We start from the raw sequence: 24,239 nt of genomic DNA, 5'->3' as shown, positions 1-24,239 counted from the left end.
TTTGTTTATGTGTTTGTTTAAAAAATAATAAAAAAAATAAAATACAAAAAGACCCTCTACCTGTTTATGTAACAAGCCTTCTTGGACAAACTGACCTGGTATCAGCCCTTGGCTGCACCTATCAAACTTTTTTCTTTTCCAGACTATACTGCTTTGAATTTTGTACTTGTATCATGTTGTTATGTCCTGTTTATGACTATATCCAAGGTGTTCAAGTTCAAGTTCTGTTTTATATGTCACATATAAGGTACATGTACATTACAGTGAAATGCTTGGTTCTGTATATGAGCCTCCTGAGATTGTGCTTCATACAGTAAAAAAAAGTAAAAAGAATAAAGACCAAACACTATACAAAATATACAATATACAAAACTAAAGTACAACATTCTTTTTGTGTTCATCATTAAATTGCCCTTCAATTGTGAACATGTTGTAAATTGTGAAGTAAATTATGACAAAACCCTTTTTTTATGTAATTTTTCATCTGCTAAAAAGTTACACAACAATGATGTATTGGGAGACTAATACTACACTTTCAGTTTTATGTATTGGGACTCCAATTTGGGAGACTACTACACTTTCAGTTTTACAAAGAAAATTGTTACTGATTTGTTGTAAATGTTTGTGCCTTTTTAGAGATGTAATTAGTTTTGACTTGTATTTGAAGGTGTATTCATAATTGAAAAGTGAGTTGCAGATGCAAAATAAGCATTATGTATTTTAACTGATCATAACTGTCTGTTTTACTCGTGTTTACTAACATTACTAGAACTAACATAGTTCTAGTAACATCATAACATGTCTTCCATCCTGCTTTTTGAACTTTTGTGGTGGGGCTACCCTTTTGGTTTGATTGATTGAAAACTTTATTAACAGATTGCAGAATGGGTACAATACAGTACAGCTCAATACACACAATTGTTAAGGGGATGCAGACCAGAGAAAGACTTTCGTCTTGTTTACATCAGGGTCCCCCATTTTCAATTCATCAGGACATATATGACATACATGACATACAGATATACAGTACTGCTACATCTATACATTTATGACATACCAGATTTGCAAATACAGTGCTGTTTGTGATACAAAAAGAGTCCAGAAAAGAGTATATACATTTGACGTCAAAACTGTACATTGGGGGAGGCTGGGTAGGTGTGGTGGGTGGGGGGGGGGGGGGGGGGGGGGGCTGTACATTGGAGGTGGTGGGGGGGGGGGGGGGCAGGAGGGGTGGGGGGGGAACACTGTACAACTGTACAAGCAAAACTGTACATTGGAATATTGACAACCATACTTGGTCATTTACTGTACATTGGAGGGGGTTGGGTTAGGACATTTACATGGGCCAGTTTCGAATTGCAGTCTCCCGTAGGTGTTCTTTGAGAGTGTTTTTGGTTATATTTGAATTACAGATTGGTCCTTTTACAGTAGCCAATCTGACTTGTGTTCCTTTATTAATCCCCTTGGGTCAAAAGGCTGACTAAAACGATCAAAAACAGCCGCCAAAGGTAACATCCATTGCTGCATTAACTGCCCCAAGGGGGTAAATAATGTTATATTGCCCATAATAAGCACTGGTGAAAGTAAACAGATTGAGCAGCAAAGTCTTAAACAAAGTCCTTTTCACCTGGTCTACACTGAGCCACCAGAGTGGTCTGGTAAGTGGTAACACTGTTCAATTAACACTATTATATTAATATTATTAATAATAATTCTTATATTATTAATAATATAACACAATACACAATTCAAGTTATTACACACATACTATATTGTAGGCTAACTTTGATGGGACAGTTTCATGAAGATAACATGTCATAAGCATGTTGAGCTACTGATACGCTATTAGAACACACCCAGTATACACAGTAGTGCCTACCAGAGTTCTCAAAACCTCTGACTTATTTTAGGGAGCGCTGAGGAAAAAAATAGATGACAACTAGATGACGTGGTTAGTGTACAACTCCGCCATCTTCTGCTGATACACTGTATGTAGCCGTTCTCCAGGTATGTGGAATTGACGCCCTTCTAATTTGGCATGTATTTTGGAGGACGTATCTTCTTCGTAATTAAGCTATTTGTATTTTTATAGCACAGGCTCAGTCACAGCTCATTAAAACAACAGGCGTAAACGTGATCTCATTGTGGTTATAGGCGCCGATCGCAGAAAACGTAAATATTTAGATATAGGATAATGTAACAATGCCAGTGTTAACTGTTGTTGTGATACACAGCTGTAGCGTGTACACGTCATATAATAAATATGTATGTTCGATGTCCAAGCGTTTTCTTTATGGAAATAACTAGTAAGACGAATGCAAAAAAGACAAACATGAGAGATCTTTGTTATTCAGCTATAGCAAAATAAAACTACTACACATTATTTATCTTTTGATTTCAAATGTAAATATTGTTTTAGTTGAAAACAACACAAAATGCATTTGAAGTTTTATTTTCAATATCATGAGAATGGTGTTGGTTTGGGTTTTTTTCTTCCTCCTCCTGGCTCCTTCCAACTATACCCGAAATGTTTGCTTTACGCAAACAGAAGTGGTGTCGATTACGTCGACAGACAGCGGGGGCAGCACAGTATTGGCCGACCGTTGGAATTTTCCACTCCGCTCAAGCTGGCGCGGAGACCGTCCGTGCGTGGTGCGTGCACACAGACTCACAGAGCATTCATTCTGCCCTGGAAAACTGCTATTGCGACCAAAGGACATGGACGCGCTATCGTTTCACACAGTCCAGCGAACAGAATATATCATACACACTATATGAATTGAAAATGGGGGACCCTGATGGAAACAAGACAAACGTCTTTCTCAGGTCTGCATCCCCTTAACAATTGTATGTATTGAGCCGTACTGTATTGTACCCATTCTGCAATCTGTTAAATAAAGTTTTCATTCATTCATTCATTCATTCATTCATTCATTCATTCATTCATTCATTCATTCATTCATTCATTCATTCATTCATTCATTCATTCATTCATTCATTCATTCACACAATTCCTCCATGAATTCTACAAAACGCATATAGTCTATGATTCAGTATTTGACCAGCATTTAGACAAATCATTATTGAAATATTTCTATATGGGTTATAATGCCATAGTTATAGTGTAAAATATATTATAAAATGCTGTGAATTAATTTAGTAATGTCAAGTAAATAATCGCATTACACAACCCAATTCCAAGTAACCCTTGCTATGTCAATACCTTGTGGTGTGAAGTTGTCTACCAACAACCTCCTGCACATGCTGCTGTCTTCATTAGTACATGGATTAAAAGAGACCTAAGCTGCTCTCAGAGGCTTGAACATTTGAGTCAATTCATGTGATTCTCCCACAGGCGCCCTGTACTGTAAAATGTAATGTGATCATTTCTATCTTCAAAGGAGCTATGCAAATGCCCCCTTGCACTAAGCAAAATAGAACAGTTAGAATTAAGAACAGGTACTTACAAATGTTCCATTTCAACCATAGAATGAAAGAAAATCCCAGCCAGCCTCTTCTCGTCCGCCACAGATATACCATAATCTTCATCAGAGGTCGCCCCCTTTTTTGGATGTGGAACACAATGCTTCATACTGGCATCATACTGTATAAAGTGGGTTAGTGTAACTAATGTAATGTATGGGTAAAAAATTAAACTGGATGAGATGTAAACTTACAAAACTGTAATCCCATGTGTCTAGGACGGTCATATCAGGTGGTAACCTATTGGTTAAGAACCTCAAGATGCTTTGAGCCATTTTGTTGTTTAGAAGGCTGGTTTATCCTCAGTTCCTGTACACAAAGCATCATTTTTCAGTACTGTGCGTTGAAGCAGGATATACAGTCATGCTGCACAACATATTTAGTACAAGTATAGGTACAATGGACTTGCAAGTTCCAAAGAGTAGAATACATCAGACCAGCACATCAAGGTACTTTGGCTGTTTTGTGAATCATTATACCAGGAAAACACCATTACTTACTTAGATAATGCATCTGGGCAACATCATGCGGATATGATATGAACAGCATACTCTGCAAAATGGAAGAGAACTGAGCAAGGTCTTATCTGGTATTTGTATCAGTGCAGGTGTAATCAGAGTTCAGGTGTGTCTTGTTAGGTTGAGGAAAATGGGGGACCCTGATGTAAACAAGACGAAAGTCTTTCTCTGGTCTGCATCCCCTTAACAATTGTATGTATTGAGCTGTACTGTACTGTACCCATTCTGCAATCTGTTAATAAACTTTTCAATCAATCAATCAATCACCCACCCAGGAAGAAGGATTTTCTACATAGTTTGTTTATGGGGAGTGCTTTTAGTGATTTTATGAATCTTGTGATAAAAGTATTGCTTTTCCCTGCAAAAAACTGTTGATATAATGAATTTGTTGTTGTTTACATGGTGCGTGCATGTATCCCCTCCCTACTTCCCATCTTCCCACGTGGAAATGGAATGCACCTGATTAGATAAATGTCATGTTGGTGCTCTAGTGCGACATCTAGTGACTGAATTCAGATTCAGATTCAGATTTATTCACCATATTGCAGTACAAATGGAACGTGATTTGACGTTTACAGTGCATGCTTTCCCCCCCCACAATTAAGATTGAACAATACAACAGTAAATAAATAATTATAAGTAAAGGGCAAGACAGGACAGGACAGTGAGACAACAATAAGACTGTAAAAGTGCAGTGGTTGGGGACATGGAAACAGTGCAGCACAAAGTTCAAGTCCAGAAGTCCAGCCCTAGCAGCTCGCCATAGAAGGGGGGGGGGGGGGGGGGGGGCAGGGGGACAGCTGACTCGTTTACCAGACGAGCTGCTGAGGGGAAGAAACTTAGACATACATAGACTAGTCCAGTGGTTCCCAACCTTTTTTGAGTACTGTACCCCCAAAGCATTTCAAGCCAACCTAAAGTACCCCCTACTTACTACGCAATCAACCGTGGTGATCCCCATGATATATAATTATTAATAGTCTCTATATTGTGGCAGACCGGCTGTGTGTGTGTGTGTGTGTGTGTGTGTGTGTATGTGTGTGTGAGTGAGTGAGTGGATAAAGTCACATGGTCACACAGGTTGGCAGTTTATTGAAGTAAAGTTTTAGTTCTGAGGTCTGACATCATCACCTCATTCCCATTGTAAGTTAACAAAGCACTGAAGATTCAAAACTAAGATAACATAAGATAAGATGAGATACGATGCGATACGATATGATACAATCAGATGAAATATTCCTTTATTGATCCCCTTGGGTAAATGTGGGTGTCATAGCAGCGTGGAGGAGGGGAGGTATAGGTATGGGCAGGGTAATAGCAGAAAGACATAAATATAGGCAATAGAATTAGATCTAAATATAAAAAGATGTAAATGGGATGGTTTCATGCTATTATTCGAAAGCATGTCGCCACAGAGGAAACACATTGGCTGTGGTTGCTCTGTAGTTGTGACAGTAAATCCAGAGAGCACATAATGATCACCAAACTGACGATTCTTCACTTTCGCCATTTTATTCAGTTCTGTATTGTATGTTCAGTTTTCCTGTACATACATTTTTAATTTGATTTTTTTTACAGTAGGAAAGCAGGAGGGCTATCGGTTCATAATTTCGAACAGTACTATTTCTCTTTTATGCTCAGGCCATTGCTAAGATGGTTAAATAATGATTCTGACATACCATGGGTGAATATGGAGAAGCACATTGTATCTCCATATACACTCAAATATATCCTCTTTTCTGGTCTATCCCAAAGCTTTTGCCGTACTAAACTCGGCCCAATTATAGCACATTCAATTTACGTTTGGAAATATATTGCAGAAATGGGACAGTGGGACACAAAATGGCACCTAGATACCCCTATTTTTGATAACAACTTCTTACTGTTGGGAGGGAAACCAGCTACATTTCCCAATTGGCAAAGACAAGGTATTCACAAACTATCTGACATATACAGTGAATACGGTCTCAGATCCTTTCAAGAGCTCAAACAAATCTATAATGTCCCTAGTACACATCCTTCTTTTTTTATTTACAGTTGCGCACTGCAATGCGCACTTATGGTGTCCCATGGAATCAGCCTTTACCAGTTCATCCTTTAATGATTATAGTGAGTGGCATAAATGTTAAAAATGGTTTTGTTTCTGGGTTATATAATAAAATACAAGGAAAACTAAACAGAACTACAGGTAATACCACTGTCTGGAACGCCTGCATAAATTGGCAGAATGTATGGGATAATATTCCGTTAATCTCTCGTAATTATAATAATCAATTAACTCATTACAAACTGATAAAGATTTTTACAAAGTCCCCTATGTGCTTTATGTCCGCAAAAAGTCATAGGAACATACATACATATGATGTGGGAATGTCCAGGAGTACTAGCTTTTTGGGCCAAGGTTGCATTATTTCTCACTAATATAACGGAGATAAACATACCTTGTTTGCCACACATTATATTATTAAACGATGATTAACCTCTAAAAATCACAACTGCAAGCAGGCAGGCTACACAGTATATAACTATACTGACGGACAATCTATATACTGAAAAGACACTTGTTTATGCCACTGTGGGAATTTATATGAAATGCTGATGTGAATGTCTCTTTCCTCTGAACTTGTTTAAAAATAAATAAAAAAAAGATGAAAAAAAAAGTTGGTTAAAAAAAAGAAAAAAAATCTTTTCATTTTTAAAATCTTTTCATGTACCCCCTGGGGACCACCCACGTACCCCCGGTTGGGAAACACTGGACTAGTCTATGGCGGGACTTTAGTGTCTTGGGCAGCCGTAGCCGCCTGCCGAGCATGTTGAAGAGGTTATGACCCGGGTGGGCGGGGTCTGCCATGATCTTCCTCGCCCTCCTCAAGGCCCTGGTGGAGTGTAGGGACTCAAGGGAGGGAAGGGGGCAGCCTCTCCGCCGAGCGTGTCACCCGCTGCATCTTGGCCTTGTCCCTGACCGTGGCTTTTTTTTTTTAAGACACTCTTTTGACATTTTATTGCTTTATTGGACAGACCTGGCAGAGATCAAGGATAGGAGAAGATATGGTGGGAGGACCTTTGGCAAAGGTCACCGGGTCCTGGAGTTGAGCCCGGGACGGCCGCGTTGCACTGCAGTGCGTTACGTGGTGCGCCACTCTGGCGCCCCATCTATAGCACCTTTAACTAAAGTTACTTAGAAAAAGTTATTAAAAATACTTCTTCCTTCACCTTTATTTCACCTGGCAAGTCATTAATTAAGAACAAATTCTTTATTTACAAAGGCGGCCTGGCAAGAGCCATGTGAGAGAAGGGGAGGTGGACTAGAAGATAAAAACATGTTAAAAGTACAACAATTATATTATAATAATAATAATATGAAAACGTTTATCCAGTTTTAGGTTTTTTTGCAGAGCATTCCAGTCGCAGGCAGCAGCGGATTGAAATGATGAAAAGACAGAGGCAGTTGTCGGTTTTGGGAATTCTTTTTGGGATAATGAAGTGAGCACTGGGTGTCGTGTGCAATAGACCTTGGGTGCAGCAGGTGACACAGATAGGGGGTAGTAGACAGAGAAGTGTCTTGTAAAGGAAAGTAAATGAGTGAATGTTACACGACGGTGAAGGGAGGGCCAAACCAAAGAGTAAAGAGTATGGTGAGTTTTGAGGATGGGATTTGTGGTAAACTGGAGAGCAGAATGGTAAAGAGTATCAAGCAATGTGGTTCTACTCTTACGGGTGCTCCCTGCTGCAAGAGGTTCACGCATAACTGTAGACTACCACCAAGCTACTGCAAATGTAGTTAAACCTGTATTACCATGTAATGAAACTACTCCCCAACACAACATCTATTTCTGATGAACTTGGATTTCATGTTAGGACTCATTCTTCCTGGACTTTAGTTCCTCACGGTCATGCTGTGTGTCTGCAGCCACATGTCCATATTAAGCTTTATCACCACTTCTAAAGTTACCACTTAAATTACCACACAGTACACAGGCATCATTGCGGGGAGGTGTTATTATAGGTGTGCACTGTAACCTAAGTTGGAAGGAGGAGTTTGAATGGAGGAAGAACACTCTCAAAAGAATACCGTCACATGACTAAAGAGCTGCGGGTGATAAATACCAGAACATAGCAAGCAAGCCCCAGTACTGAGAGAGCTGACCAGGCATGGAAGAACTATCCAACACCATTCTATATTTAAACTAAACTGCAACTCAAATGCACGTCTACAGAATAGATATTCACCACCTTATGCGCTGCAGCTGATTCACTTCCTTTTTTTCCTACCAGCAGGTGTGTTTGGGAAAATATTGCCCGGAGGGGTGGGGCAGGGGGAATCCAGGTAGATACCAAGTCTACCCTTATTATAGATACAGACTGCACGCACAAGGAGACATCGTTGTTCTAGCCTTCGCCTCCTAAATGCTACAAAAGACACAGGGGAAACTCAAGAGTATCGACGGGCGGAGTATGAGCTCACCGCTTGATTTACAGCACGGCTGGCGAGACGGCAATACCAATGCAGAGGATAATGACACCTCTGAGGAAGACAGCCTGGGAGTGGGAGAGCCAGGCCAGCACCTGCTCCTGGGGGGCTGTAGGCAAGACTCTGAGTCCCCCACCCTGGGCACCGCTCAGGTCTTCCCTCTAATGGAGACCAAGCTGTACAAGCGACGTTGGCTGATGTTGTTCCTCTTCAGCGCCTACTCCATGAGCAACGCCTTCATGTGGCTACAGTATGGAATCATCAGCAACATCTTCATGCGCTTCTACGGCATCAACAGCCTGGAGATTGACTGGCTGTCCATGATCTACTTCCTCACCTACATAGTCATCATCCTGCCGGTCATGTGGCTGCTGGACAACCGGGGCATTCGGGACGTGGTCGTGGTGGGCTCTGCCTTCAACTGCATCGGGGCCTGGATCAAGACGGGCACGGCAGCTCCCAACATGTTCCCCATGACCTTTTTTGGCCAGTTTGTGTGCTCAGTGGCCACAGTGTACGTCTTGGGAATCCCCTCCAGACTAGCCTTCCTGTGGTTTGGACAGCAAGAAGTCTCCACTGCCTGCGCCATTGGAGTTCTGGGAAACCAGGTGTGTCTTGTGATCAAAATTAATGTGCTTTGGATTACGGGTTCCTGCAAGTGTGTGTTTACACTGGTGTGTCATGCACTGTCTTTGGCGGTGTGGAGTGTGTGTGCGTGCGTGCGTGTGCGTGTGTGCGTGTGTGTGTGTGTGTGTGTGTGTGCTCAGCCAAGACCCTGACATCTTTAGGGACATTTAGTCTTCAACAAGCACATAAGGTCAGATAGGGACAGAAATAAATCACAGCGCTGGATCATAAATTAATTAAGGTGAAGTGTGTGTGTGTGTGTGTGCGTGTGTGTGTGTGTGTGTGTGTGCGTGTGCGTGCGTGTGTGTGTGTGTGTGTGTGTGTGTGTGTGTGTGTGTGTGTGTGTGTGTGTGTGTGTGTGTGAAAGAGTGAGAAGGAGTGAGTGAGAGTGACGGTTTGCAGATTCCTTTTGGAACAATGTCTAGATGATGAATTAGCAATATACTGTATGATGTCTGTTATCTCGAATGTGTTCCGTTTCAAATCTCTCTTCCTGCAAACACAGATTCCTGCCCTGTCATATGCTTGTGGCACTTTTCCTCTCGAGTCAGCAGCGGGTTTGAGGAAGTGAATCCCTCTCTCTGCTTGGGGGTGGGGCACTGCTGGTGGAAGATGTACCTTCACTGTTTTTAACAGCATAGATACAAAGTTGTACACAGTTGGAGTCTTTGTAGATTTAAAGAAAGTCTTTGACACAATAGATCACAAAATCCTTATAAGGAAAATGGTAAAATATGGCTTCAGAGGGGTTGTGTCAGATTGGCTTGAAAGCTACATAAAAAACAGAGAACAAATTGTACAACTTGGAGATTGCAAATCTAGATGTATGAGAATTATGTGTGGAGTCCCTCAAGGCTCGGTTTTGGTTCCCAAACTGTTTAATCTATACATTAACTCATTCTACGCCGGAGCTTAATCCGTGAGATGGCGCTAGTATGCCACCGCTGTAAGTCAATGGGGGACTGCGAGATTTGCGAGTGCTTAAAATATATCTTAAATTATAGCTATGGGTCTAATACACCCGTCGATTATCAGTGAGTTGCTTCCAGTCAACATGTACAAAACGGATTGTTTTTTCATCTGTACATTTCTGTTTTATAGCCTTTTGAATATGAGTATAGTTTGGGTGCTTCTGAGTAATTCCAGAGAAAGACGCGATAATAGCGTTTTAGTGGAATACACTAAACATGTTGTAATTTTTCGCCTGATTATCGAATCTTCCTGAAATCAACACTAGATCATCATTATTATCCTTCCTCGTGCGGGCCCCCCCCCCCCCCCCCCCTGCTGCCACCAACGGCACACAGCCACACATACACACAGAGACAGCATCGATCGTGGTAGAAATAAATATCAGATCAACGATCTAATTTATATATAGTGTTCTTACCTTGTATCTGATGTAATGCAAAAGAAATAATCCAATTATCTGATCGCCATTCCAAATACTGCTCGTGGAGGGCCGTACCACATTACCGATCGTTTCACAATGACGGGCGGGCAGAGTTACTGTTCCAATGCATCGTTGTATCTGCCTACGTCGCCTGAGTATTTAAACCCCGCCCGCACGGCTCGGATCGTCCCAGAAAAGAAACTACACCATTCCCAGTGGAGTGCAATACCCACTGGAAGGCGTAGGCGGCGGTATTTGCCCTTTTGCGATCTCAGACCCATTCCCAATGATAGCATCAGGCTGGATGGATGAAAATGAATGGATATCGCTAATAAAAGAAATAACGATTAAAACCTGACTATACTCGTGATTGGCGCTCAAGCGATGGCGAGTTAACCCGACTATCATCGTGACTGGCGCTGAATGAGTTAATGATTTGTGTTCAGTGTCAAATGTATTGAAGTGGGTACTATTTGCTGATGATACAAACATGTTCTGTACAGCGGAGGACACCCAGCAGCTTATGACTGTCTTAACAATAGAAATGAATAAATACAAACTCTGGTTTGATATAAATAAATTATCTTTAAATCTAAATAAAACAAAATGTATGGTGTTTGGAAACCGCCAGATAAAAACAGACATTCAGTTGATAATAGATAATAATATAATAGAAAGAGTATAATTCCTGGGAGTGATTTTAGACCATAAACTCTGCTGGAAACCCCATATAATATGTGAGGGCTAAGATGGCAAAGAGCATCTCAATCATAAGTAAGGCGAGACATGTACTCAATCCCAACTCATTGCACACTCTGTAATGTGCAGTGATTTAGCCTTACCTGCATTACTGCACAGAGGTATGGGGTAACACATACAAAACAACCATACATTCATTGATTATCCTACAAAAAAGAGCAATAAGAGTAATAAACAATGCAGGATATCGGGACCACACACACACTGTTTCTACAATCACATATTTTGAAGTTCATTGATATGGTAAACTTTAAAACTCTGCAAGTTATGTACAAAGCAAGAGGGGGGATACAACCTCAGAGGACCATTGCACTTCAAAAAACCTGTGATGAAAACAAACCTGAAAATAATGTGTTCTCCTCTTACGGACCCACTCTGTGGAATGGGTTAGAGCAGTGGTGCCCAACCAGTCGATCGCGATCGACAGGTAGATCGCGGGCTGATTTCAAGTAGATCTCTTTTACTAAAATTCGATTATAAAAAAATAAATAAAAAAATCTAGATCTTGGTTCAAAAAAGGTTGGGCACCCCTGGGTTAGAGGATGAAATAAATTGTAAAAACATAATTCAATTCAAATCTAGACTAACAAAATATATTTTTGATAGGTACAGAAGGGAAGAAGAGCTTTAATAATTGCATTTAATTAATAAAAAAAATACATATTGTATTAGATAGATATTGTATTATACATTATATTATATTACATTATATAATCATATTCGAATAAATTATTATATTAAACTATATTTACACTATATACTATTATATTATGGTACTATATTATATTGTATATACACTATTATATACTGCAGGTATACTATACTGTAATGTGTACTATATACTGTATATCACTTTATATACATGCCATATAAAGTATAAAAATAATCATATTTATCCCATATTATATACTGTATCATATTATAAATAATAAGCTGTGTATACCAACTATGGGGTGCTCTTTGCCATGTATGTGTGTATATATATGTGTATATATATATATATATATATATATATATATATATATATATATATATATATATATATATATATATATATATATATATATATATATATATATATATATATATATGTGTATATATATATGTATATATACTGACTGAGCAATGCTATATACATCATGTATGAATATGGGTAGGTGTGTATGTATATGTAGATTGTAGGTGTGCAGGTATATATGTGTATAGTGTATAGTAATGCATGTATGTAAATATATAAAAAACTAAATAAAAAAAACATAAGTCTTCAGGGGTAGGGCCCGACAAGCCTAGTGCTTCTCCCTAGCCCTTTTCGGACAATTGGACAATGCTGCAATAGCAGCTGGTAAAACTTTGGCGATTTATGGAATGACCATTGTTGTCATTGTTGTCCAATATCCAAAATAAAAATTAACTGAACTGAACAGCTGGTGGACCTTTCAAATCTCCAGCAGCAAGAGGGGTCTTTAGATATCCACAGCTATGTACAGCAACGTCAGTGCCAAACACTTATACACACATACCTCTCCAATATTAGATCCCCTTCTGTGAATCTTAACACTGTTGAGTGCTAGCCAATTTGACACCATTTACAGGCAATGTATAATGTGCCCACCTACACGGTGCATTGGAAATCTGCGGTACAAACTGGATTTTGTATGAATACTAACAACTGTGTATGTATGTGTGTGTGTGTTTGTGTGTGTGTTTTTCTCCCATCTTACATGTAGATACATTAAACTTATTGAGATTGAAACTTTAAATAAAAAAAATTTAAATTACATTTTTTTTTAAACTTAAAACTATTTCTTTAAAAGTTTGCTCCAAAATGTCACATGGCCACACTGACTGACTACTGTGTCTACTGTCTACTGTGAGCGAGTTTCATTGACCAGTGTAGCAGCAGTGCAGAGATAGTCCATTCTAAAGTTTCACAGAGAGGCTTTCCCTTCTTACCAATCAGAGAAGCTTGGAACTTTGGGCTTCTCTGATGGGTTAGATTAGAAGGACGAGCCTCTCTGTGAAAATTGGAAAACGTCTGCATTTCTGCTACTGGTCAATGAAAATCGCTCACAGTATACGCTGTGAGTTAGTGTGTCCACATCCACGTCCAAGATGTTTTGGAGCAAAATTCTAACAAAAAAAGCTCATCAGCTATAGTTCTCTGACAAACGCCAAGGTTTTACATTAGGTTGAAGAAATAGACTGACCATGTTCATGTCACTGATTCCCATAGGATATTAGCTTTTTCTCTACACCTGGGGACAGGGGTTAAAGTGGGCAGGAACGTTCGGGAACTGTGTTAAATAAAAAGATAACTTTGTCCAGGTGAGGTGGTGAGTGCAGCTGTGAGTCAGTTTGTTTGACAAATGGCTATAAGTGGACAACACTTATAATTTTTGTGTTATTCAAAGGCTGTGTGAGAATACTGGCAGTTTAAGTGCAGGCTATGGAACTGGGTAGTTTGCAGTATTGTGGTAAAGTTTACAGTAATGGACTAATGTGGCCTGGTGCAGGGCAGGCTGTGGTATCCAGGATAGGTTAGGTCAAGCAGTCATCAATGTGAGTTTAAGCTGATGATGTTCTTTAGTATCACTTGCCAAATTCCACTCTTATACTATGGCTAGCGTTTGGAAAGCGGCCATGATTGTATGATGATACCCCATGTAACATCTGTTGATATATTTTGGAGAGCAGCAGCACAGCCCAGAGCCAGAGCAGCACAGCATAGCCTGTCTATAAAGATAAGACGTCCCCCAGAGCTCACTGTACAAGTAAATCTGGGAGTTATTTAGAGGTGAGTAAGTTTCCCCTGCTGCACCGCTATATCTGAATTTAGGGTTCACCCACCTGCCGAATCCCACTTTAACCCCTGCCTGGGGGTATAACCGCAATAGTTAGAACCACATTAGTTAGAACCACATTAGTTAGAACTGCATTAGTCAGAACCGCATTAGTTAGAACCGCATTAGTTAGAAGAAAAAATCTTGAAGTAAACAAACTAAATCTCCTGAATAGAGCACGTTCGGTTTTTACACGACGGCAAGGCCAAATATGGAAGATTAATTCCATTGGATATGGTCCGTCGGGCCAACAGTAGTCAAGCCGACTCTATTAATACCCAAGAGATCGCCTTCACAAAACATGCCGATCATGTTAATGTTCACACAAACAGGTGTGTCAATAGTCTGACTGACTAAAAAGAAACTAGGCAGAGGCTATTGTTCACAGTGATTTTGTTTGTTTGTTTATATATATATATATATATATATACATATATATATATATATGTATGTGTGTGTGTGTGTGTGTGTGTGTGGTTTGTTCTTCCTAGCCTGGGGAAATTGCGGGGGATGGCGGGTGACTTCCACCACTCGAGTCTTCCGCTTCTGAACAAGCTCCCACCGCTTGGGTAAATTAACTGTACAATGAGATTACATTGAGAATACTGTCTCCATGGCAAGTAAGTTAGTCTGGGCTGCTGAGGAGGGAACGTGTCGTTGTTTACTTTCATTCAACCGTCTGGTCTCACGGCAGGGACGGCGTGGCACACTGCAAACACTTAAATAGAATGCATTGGGTAGCCTGCAACCTGAGACAACATAAACCATCAGCGTGCGTCACGCCATGAGCTCTCCAGCGCTCCCAAAGAGAAGTCACAACACAAATGGATGAGACGTCAACACGCCTAGCAGTGAAGTGACAGCAAATTAGTCTTTAGCAGGATTTTGGACCGGGAGTTATTTCCACAGGCAAGAGAAAGGGTTTCAAATGGTATCTTTAGGTCCACGCTGATGCGGACTCTTATGGCTACAGTGATGTACAGAACATACTGTACAGGGAGTTGAACATGGATGGCTTGTGCTTCCGCAGTGGCCCCTGTCAGTCATAGGAAGGTAAATTGACATCTAGACAGTAAATACAGTGAGGATCTACTGTGGCCCGCCCTGCAACTCCAAACCCCTTTTTCTATTGACTTGAGTCCTTTCTCACATGCTTTAGGATACTCTGCATAGAACGCTGGATATGGGTCACGCATGTTTCCTTTTCCTGTGACTTAATCCCACTTCCTGGTCCTGGGGGCCCTCATTTATCAACTTGACGTACGCACAGATATGTGCTTAAGCCGTGCGTACGATCATTTCTAAGCAAAGTGTGGGATTTATCTATTTGAACTTGTGCTTGACTTTGTGCGTATATTTAAGCACAGGTCGGACCATGCGTAGTTGGCGCCCGGTGGTAGAATATTTTTACAACGCGAAAATAAGCACTGACTGCGCTCCGCGTAACTCAACTCGTTATTATTTTGCGCATATATTGCAGAAATACGGGAACGTTTTGATTATATTTAAAAGGCTTTGCCATTGTTAAACGTAATAAGTGGAACCCCGAAGCTGTAAGCAGAATACAAGTCATATGAACACCCACGATATAAAAACGCATTGCAATTAGAACAGACAGAGGTTATTTGTTGAGTGTATGTGTATACAAAACCCTTGCAATAAATGTGTCTTATGAATGAAAAGCATACATGCTCTGGACACAGAGCATATATCGTGTGGGTGATATTACAGAATTTCACTTATTTAGTTTTACAATGTCAAAGCGTTCCCGTATTTCTGCAATCTATGTGCAAAATAATAACGAGTTGAGTTCTAACAAAGAACGTATTACATGCTGGTAGGCTGATAGAGTAAACTATGATATGAATATGAATATGATATGATCATATAAATACTGGTCTGTCCGCGAGGATATCGAGGACTCGGATAGCCATTAAGCCATTTGAGAATATAGGCGGCCTATAGCCTATACATATTATTTAATGTTTTCATAAGCGTAAAGATACAACAGCTAGATTAATGATCAAGTTAGTTTACTGTATGCAGGCTTCGCAGGGCTGTGTGTTATATATGCGCAAGTTACTGTTGCATAATGTAGGCTGGCTGCTATTATATGTAATTCATAGGCTACCTAATACCAACAACAAAATGGATTGTATCATATGCCTCTACACACATTATATTATACACATCATATTATATCTTGGTTCGGCAGCGCCTCTGTGAACAATCTCTCAGAGTTTGCTCCATCAATAAACGCGCATTTTGGCTGATAATGTGCCGGTGGCCGGAGTCTCATTCAGGCCTAATTGTATTTAATTCAATTGTAATGTTATTACTGGGGTATCTAAAACATCACAATGTAGATCAGGGTTATCCACTGAAGCCATAATGACTCTGATCAGAACCACGGGCTCATGACGAGCGCACACAATAGGCATTGTAGAGCGCAGAGTTGGCGTGCTGAAATTGATTTAATTTCAGTCATTACAGTGCTTAATGTCGGGTGCTCTTGTCATTTATTTCTGTCAATGTGCTGGTTCTGTAGCAGGACTGGGTCAGTCAACATCCTTGGCTCCCGGCGCACCGAAGATTATACGTTCAAGTTCGGTTGGACCTCGGTGATCAATCTCGCTCTCAGTAAAAGTCTCTCAGAGTTCGCTTGGGTTAGTCCACTTTTCCACATTTCATGGGGGTGTGACATTACCGTATATGGTTAATCGGGGCGGTTCTGGTATGCAAATACGTGAAAGTGTGCACGAGCCTCGGCGTAGGACCAAGGTGATATTTATCATGACAGGTGTGCGTAGGACCTGTGTACGCACGTGTGATGAATCCCGTTTTTTTTGTGCGTGCACACATTCTAAATTCTGTGCTTAAGTATGGAAATAGAACATTTTCTACGTCACGTTGATGAATGAGGGCCAAATAATGTGAGCATAAAAAGGGGCTGCGTTTACCGTGCTTGCTGCTTGCACTGCTACGTTATTCCTTTGGCCCTGGTCGTGAACCAAAGTGTTTGCACTGAAATAGTTTGTATTCCCCTTTAGATTTTCTGAAATAGTCCACATGAACCAGACTAAGTAGTGGATCAACACAGAGGCATGCTATGTTTTGAAGACACACGCTCACTTTTATGAAAGTTTGGCCTGATGGTGGCACTACTAGAGAAAAGGTCAAGGGGTCACCTAAGAGTTTATCGTATAGGGGTATTGAATATGCACCGTAAACTTTAAAATATTTGAATGAAAGCTATTGGAGTTATCGCGTTCACAAGTAAGATATGAATGGTTGGCCTGATGGTGGTGCTAAAGGAAAGCTCATAGAGGCCTCTTCCTCTAGGGGTCATAAACATGCACCGCAAATTAGAAAATATTGGAATGAAAGCTCTTTGAGTTATCGCGTTCAAAATCACGAATTTATATTTGGACTGATGGTGATGCTAGAGGAAAGGTCATGGGGTCACCAAAATCAATATGGTTTATCCTCTAGTAGTCACCCCAAATTTTGGATTTGAATGCAAGCTATTGGAGTTATCACGTTAATGTGAAAGGTCTGCAGCAGTCGGGGGGGAAATCCATAATATTCCTGACATCGTCATTTGTCGAGAAATTTTGGCGTAAAATGCAAACATTTTGAGATAGTTTTCCCTTTTATTTTCTTTGTTTTGACATTTTGACTGACACTTTTCAGTTACTCTGTCTGATGTAGGGATGCTGGTCTTTTAAAGGCTCCTGTGAGCCTCTAACAAAGCAATCCCTAGCAGAATATCCACCAGGTAAGTTGGTCAATGTTCTAGTAGTTAACCCAGAAGCCCCATCACCACCCTACTACATCCCATGTCTGTACAATATAGTAGATGGAAGGGAGTCCTTACGGTACCTGGGGAATATATACTGTAGGTTATGAGCATGCTGGGAGGATTGAAAGGGGGGGGGGTGGCACATTTATCAAAGTGCTTGCACGCTGCACACACTTCTCACTGGTGGGGTCCTCCTCGGGGAGCAGTCTCGTCACCTGTTGCCCTTCTCTCCCTCTCATCTTTCCCCTAGAACTGGGACCTCGGCAGATGTCCCCTCTGGATTGTTCTTGGTGCTCTAGGAAGCTGAGGAAGTAGGCACTTCTCACGTGGTATTCAAATTTGGAAAGTTTAGCAACGCTATTTTGTCAAAAGATCCACCGTACTTATTGCTGGACAGTAGGGGGTGGGGGGGGGGAGTAGGCCTGTTGGCAAGGGGACTAATTGGTCTACAGAGACGCGCATAGACATGTCATCCTCAGGCACATTTGGACTTTCAACTCCAAGAAATATGACTCTGACGTCTTTACAAATTAACACACTCTTTGCTGTATTCTGTACACAGTCATGACGGTACTTAATCAAGCATGCATTATTGCTGTGATCGCAGTAGCTGCGCAAATTTTACTCAAACTGAGTCCATTTGAGCCCAAGTGAGTAAAATTGTACTCAGTTTGAGTAAAATTTACTCAGCGAAATTTACTGTGTGGTATTTGTCAAATGTCAGGCAGCCATACGCCAACGCTGTAAACAGTTTAAACTAAATGTTTGGAATCTTTTCACATCTGACATTTTAGTGTGTCTGCCTGTGTTTTTAAAACATGACTATGAACTTTATTGTATACTCTTGATCAGTCTGATGTGGTTTGTATAATTAGCCTCAAACCCCTTTCTGTTTTCCTCTGAGCTTCTCCCATTTAGCTAATGTTGCTTTCCCCCTTCAGACAATGATGTGTGTGTAACTGTGTATACGTGTGTCTCTCTGTGTCGAGATGTCAGGTGATGATAATGATGACACAGAATGATGCTAGATGTTTGTCCTTCTCACCCACAGCTGGGCATTGCCATTGGGTTCCTGGTTCCACCGATCCTCGTGCCAAATGTGGACGATTTGGACGAGCTGGCACACTACATCAGCATCATGTTCTACATTACTGCCGGAGTGGCCACCGTCATCTTCGTGCTTGTGGTTATTAGTAAGTCCTGGGAAATCACCATTCCCACTATTAGTGGTGCCGCTCTCAACGGCACGTGAGCCTGTCAGTGTTGGCTCTGGAAATAATGAACGTTGACTACATTATGAGTTTGTTCTCCTCCCCCAGCATTGGCTGTCCTTATCTCACAGCTCTGCCTCCAGGGCTCTTTACTAAAGTTTTTTCACCATCCGTCCCAAAATACAATCTTAAGCCGTCCCGAAATGAATGCAGACCATCCCGAAATACAATCTAAGCCATGCCGAAATGAATGCAGACCATCCCGAAATACAATCTAAGCCGTCCCGAAATGAATGCGGATCGTCCCGAATAAAGAAATCGACATTATCATTAGGACAAACAAAGGTCTTTCGCAAAGCGAGGAAAACGGATGAAGCACTAGGGCTGTCACTTTTTCCTAAAATCAAGTTGGAATGAATCTAAAGTAAAAGAGTACTAAGTAACTCAAACTTTTATGTAATTAGAATCCTCTATTATCTATGAAATCCTCTATTATATAATCGCAATCCCAAAACAAGAGATAGAGAGAGAGAGAGAGAGAGAGAGAGAGAGAGAGAGAGAGAGAGAGAGAGAGAGAGAGAGAGAGAGAGAGAGAAAAGAGAGAGAGTGAGAGAGAGAGACAAACACTTATTTTTACAGTCTATGGAACGCACTGATTGATAAGATGACAGACATCTTTTTTATTCGTAATGGTGGATATAGCTCCTGTAGTGAGTTTGGTGCCCATATGATTTGAGTTTGGATGAACTCTCACGGCCCCAGTCCACAGTTGCTGCTCAAGGCGAGGCAGAGTAGAGAGACAGAGAGACAGATCATGATATTATATATGCAAGAGCATACAGGTAGCAAGGCGCCTGAATATTAATTCATTCTATTTTGAAGACTCCCAAAATGAACACATCATCCCGATCCTATTTTTAACCCCCCCCCCTCCCCCCTCCCCCCTCCCCCCTCCCCCCTCCCCCCGGGGCAACAGGAGGTCCTTAAGCTCGAGCCCTGACTGCCTCTGTCTCGGAATCACATCAAATAAGATTTGGTCTCTGGCTGGTATTGTGAAGCTTAAAATTGGAACACCACGGTCTCTCTGGATGGCTGCATCACTATGGCTTATCTTCCTGTGGAGTCCTGTCTCTCTATAGCAGGGTCCCCAGCCTGGCCGCTATTCTCCTCGGGCAATGCTGGTGGAGAGGCCAGGGCTCACAGCGTCTAGTGCGTGTTGAGATGTGCTCTCTATTCAACAGCACTGTATTCCAACTAGATGAGCAGCTGCGGTAATCGGTGTAATTGTTCGCTATTTGATGAACATCAGATGTGATCTCAAATGGCAGCAGGAACGTCAGAGTGTAGGAAGTGTTTTATCTTGTGACATCATCTACCCCCTGGACTCTGGCCCTGAGGACGTTTGAGCAGCTTCTTTGTTGTCTTTTATCTTGTCTGGAAATGTTTGGAAGGGTTTTTCAATCTGTCACAATGTAAACTGCAAGACCATCAATATACACTCTTCTGGTTTTGTTTGTTGTTGGTGTGTGTGTGTGTTTGTGGGAGGGGGGGTCTATTGTTTAGGGAATTACAATGATATGGACCCAAAGCCCAATGTCAGTTTTTGAAGTCGAGGACGCACCGACTCGTAGCAAATAATCCTTGCCTGTGATGTCACTGCCAACATTTAGTGGCGAATTAACAGAGTTGATGAGGCACTGACCATGCTAACCCCTCATACTGCTGACTAAACACATCATGTCCTTACTGCCTGACCTCTCTGCAGCTTGCTAGTGGGAATTCAGAGAGTCTAAAGTCTTTTACCAGGAATCCCTGGACATCTTTAGAGCAGAACTCTATAGAGGCTACCTCTTTTAAGTCCCTAAATCCTCTGGGTCTTAGGAGGGGTATTTTTATTGTTCCTCTGCGATGGTGACCTGGTCACATACTGCCAGAACTCCTATCTTCCCTCTCCTTCTCCTCCAATAGCCTCACACCCCCACTCTGTATACTACTGACAGGAACCCAAGGAGAATGTCTCACTCTACAAAACCAGAGCCAACTTAAAGGGATGGGATGTTACATGTGCTCTTGCAGTCCAGTTTTATCACCTCGACATTCAGCTACAGCTCATTACATTTCTCTCGTAGACTATACATTGAGGTACAGTATTATGACGAGGCTATCTTGTATCAATTTGTGTCCCTGTCGCTGTCATTGCAAAGCTTTGCTCATTCCAAAGGTGAAACCGTCACCAGTGATAAGCTGAAATAAAAAGGTCCAAGTCTTTATATTTTTATAATTAAATACAATCAATTGATTTAGCAGATTACAACGTAAAAAAAGAAGAAGATGTTTTGAAGAAGTAGTCACTTCATTAATTCTACAGAATATAGAATATGGCCCTACACTGTAAGAAAAAAAGCTGCAAGAAAACGGTAAATGTCTGGCATCAATGGTTGCCAAATACTTACTGTCAAATACATTAACACTTTGAGTGCCAGCCACGCGTTTTGTCGTTAGTTCATGCCGACCGTTGAGTGCCGCCAGCGCTATATAGCGTTTGTTTGTCGTATATTTTTTTATTGGTGATTTGAATTCATATTTCATCAATCGAGCCTCAGGTTAGTGTTGCAGACTCTCTCTTGAGCTCAATTGGGAAGATACCGCCCCCTATCGTCTCTCCCTGTGTAACTGCACCCCTTTAGTTTAGACTGATGGGGGGGGGGGGCGGGCCAGTTTCCTCATTTTACTTTTCCGTCAAGCCAACTGAAGAATTGATTGTGATCGCCGGCCCGGAAAACGCGTGGATTATGTATTTACAGTACCCAACGCTGAATCAATAAACGCGATCGATATTTGGAATGGCGATCAGGAATTGGAATAATCTTTTTGGATAACATCTGATCTGAGGTAAGGAATTTATTTGACCAGTTTTAGGATAATCAGAGCTATTTTCACAGAGATATCAGCGTTTGCCCTATGCGTGTGTGTGTGTGTGTGTGTGTGCGATCAGGAAATGAGAGAATCGATATTTCAGCCCGCTTCTATAGCGTGCATAAGTACACATATACTATCGATAATCTAGCGTTTATTTGAAAACGATTCATGAATAGGCCGAAAAATGACAAAGTTTTTGTGTATGCCAGAATATTTCAGTAAATGCAGATTATCACGGAATCTTTATATTTTCCTTGAAAACGAGGGCTTTTCAAAATGCTATAAAACGGAAATGAAGCGATTAAAAAACAATCCGTTTCGACAATGTTGACTGCAAACAAGTCATTGATAAACGACGGGCAGATTAGACACATAGCCATAATTTAAGACAGAGATTATGTGTTCACAACGCTATAATTGAAGTGGGTGGTGGCATTCAACCATGTTAACAAGTGGCACTGATAGTGTTAACAGTAAAATCAAATACATTTACAGAATTTACAACCTTTATTTAATGGTTACTATTTTGATAAAAGGTAATTTACTGTATTTGTATGGCATTTACACTTAATGTAGAAAAACAAAAGTAATCTGTAAAATAATACAGTGAATTTCCTGTGAAAAAACATTTATTTTTTACAGTGTAGTTTTATGTAAAAAGCTGTAGGCAATACATGTACTTGATGTGACATTATAGCTTATGGACCTGGTATGAACATATCATGGAGTGGCTCTTCACCACAGTCAGACCGGATAGGTGACAGTGTTCTAATATAAGATAAGATATTCCTTTATTGATCCCCTTGGGGAAATTCAGGAAAGGATATTGTGGGAACACGTTCTGTGTTTGTGTGGAAATATTGTGTCCTGGGTGTGGTACGCATATAAAATGTAGTCATTTATCTGATAAAAATATAATACTTACATCAGATGTGTCCTGAGACTTGTGTGCTGACAGCTAAACTGGAGCCATGGTAAGTCAGTATGAGTTGGCTAGTCAGAGAGAGAAAATAATCAACCCAAAATATAAGAATTTATATTAGCCTTCTGATAATTGTGTTAGAGAACCACGTCTATGAAAGTGACATAGAGAACCATGTCTATGAAAGTGGCATAGATAGAGAAACGCAGAAAATAGCCCATGATCTGTGTGCAAACAAAAAAAAAATTACATCTTGTTTGTTCTAGGCATATCTGGTAGAGGGCTGACCAAGCTGGTCACACAAGAAACATTTGAGGTTATAGCAGCAATTTGTTCTGTACACACTCCAGAATTTCATTAATAGAAATGTTACACACCAGGATGCTTAAATGAATGAGCCCACACAGGCACGTGCACACATAGAGCCCAACGGGTGCTCGAGCACCTGCCCTTTTGTGCCGCATAAAAAAGTGCCCTTTTTATGCCAATTATTTTAATTTTTTTTATAATTGTTTACCGTTGCACAAAAGTGTCTTTCAAGGATAAGTGAGCTCCTGCACTGATTATTATAGTTCAATATTCAATATTTGATCACCAAACCCGCCCAAAGCTAACTGTAACCCTATGAGTCCATCTCTCCATCGTTGGTCTGGGTGTATCATGTATTTGTGCAAGTCACAATGTGGTCCTACAGTAGATCAAGTGCTTCTGTAGTTCTGTTTCATTACTCTGGGGAACAACATTGCACCACCACAGTCAGACGCTGTAGGCCCTGATATGACTAACGGCAGTGAGACTCCACGTCTTCATGTTGTTGTATTATCTTATCTCTCCAGTCTTCAGGGGGAATGCAGCCCAGACAAGCCTTATTGTTTTGCACATGTGTGCATTTGTAACACATGAGCATGCATGCCCAAACAGGAAAATACTCACAACTCTGTCTCACACGCACGCACGCGCACACACACACACACACACACACACACACACACACGCACGCACGCACGCACGCGCACACACGCACGCACACACACACACACACACACACACACACACACACACACACACACACACACACACACACACACAACACACACACACACACACACACACAATTCCTTTTACACAAAAGCATAAAAAGGGGCCCCCCCGCCCAAAAAGGACCCCCAAAAATCAGGCGCGCTCACTTCGTGCGCTCGCTTCACACGCGCTTTACCTCTGAACAGTTAGTGTGGCCGGTGTCATTCATGCTAGCAAGGACTATAGTTTCTTCTAGGTTGAAACATGTGTTACT

General features: G+C 41.0%; 1 protein-coding gene across 3 annotated transcripts in view; it reads left to right on the top strand.

The window, feature by feature from the left end:
• The first annotated feature begins 1,950 nt into the window (after positions 1-1,950).
• flvcr2a (FLVCR choline and putative heme transporter 2a) overlaps positions 1,951-24,239 on the top strand; it is a 45,325-nt gene continuing 23,036 nt past the window's right edge. For 2 of the 3 annotated variants that reach the window (XM_084309485.1, XM_084309487.1), the window contains exons 1-2: positions 8,123-9,080; positions 18,945-19,086. In XM_084309485.1, the coding sequence (XP_084165611.1) occupies positions 8,409-9,080; positions 18,945-19,086 (814 nt within the window). In that variant the 5' untranslated portion in view covers positions 8,123-8,408. Of the gene's footprint in view, positions 2,008-8,122; positions 9,081-18,944; positions 19,087-24,239 lie in introns of those variants that run through there. The other variant, XM_084309486.1, reaches the window with a different exon arrangement.

Source organism: Notolepis coatsorum, assembly GCF_963971535.1.
Source record: "Notolepis coatsorum genome assembly, chromosome: 3".
NCBI lineage: Eukaryota > Metazoa > Chordata > Actinopteri > Aulopiformes > Paralepididae > Notolepis > Notolepis coatsorum.
Note: the sequence above shows the minus strand (reverse complement) of the source record. Positions and strands in the feature narration are given on the sequence as shown.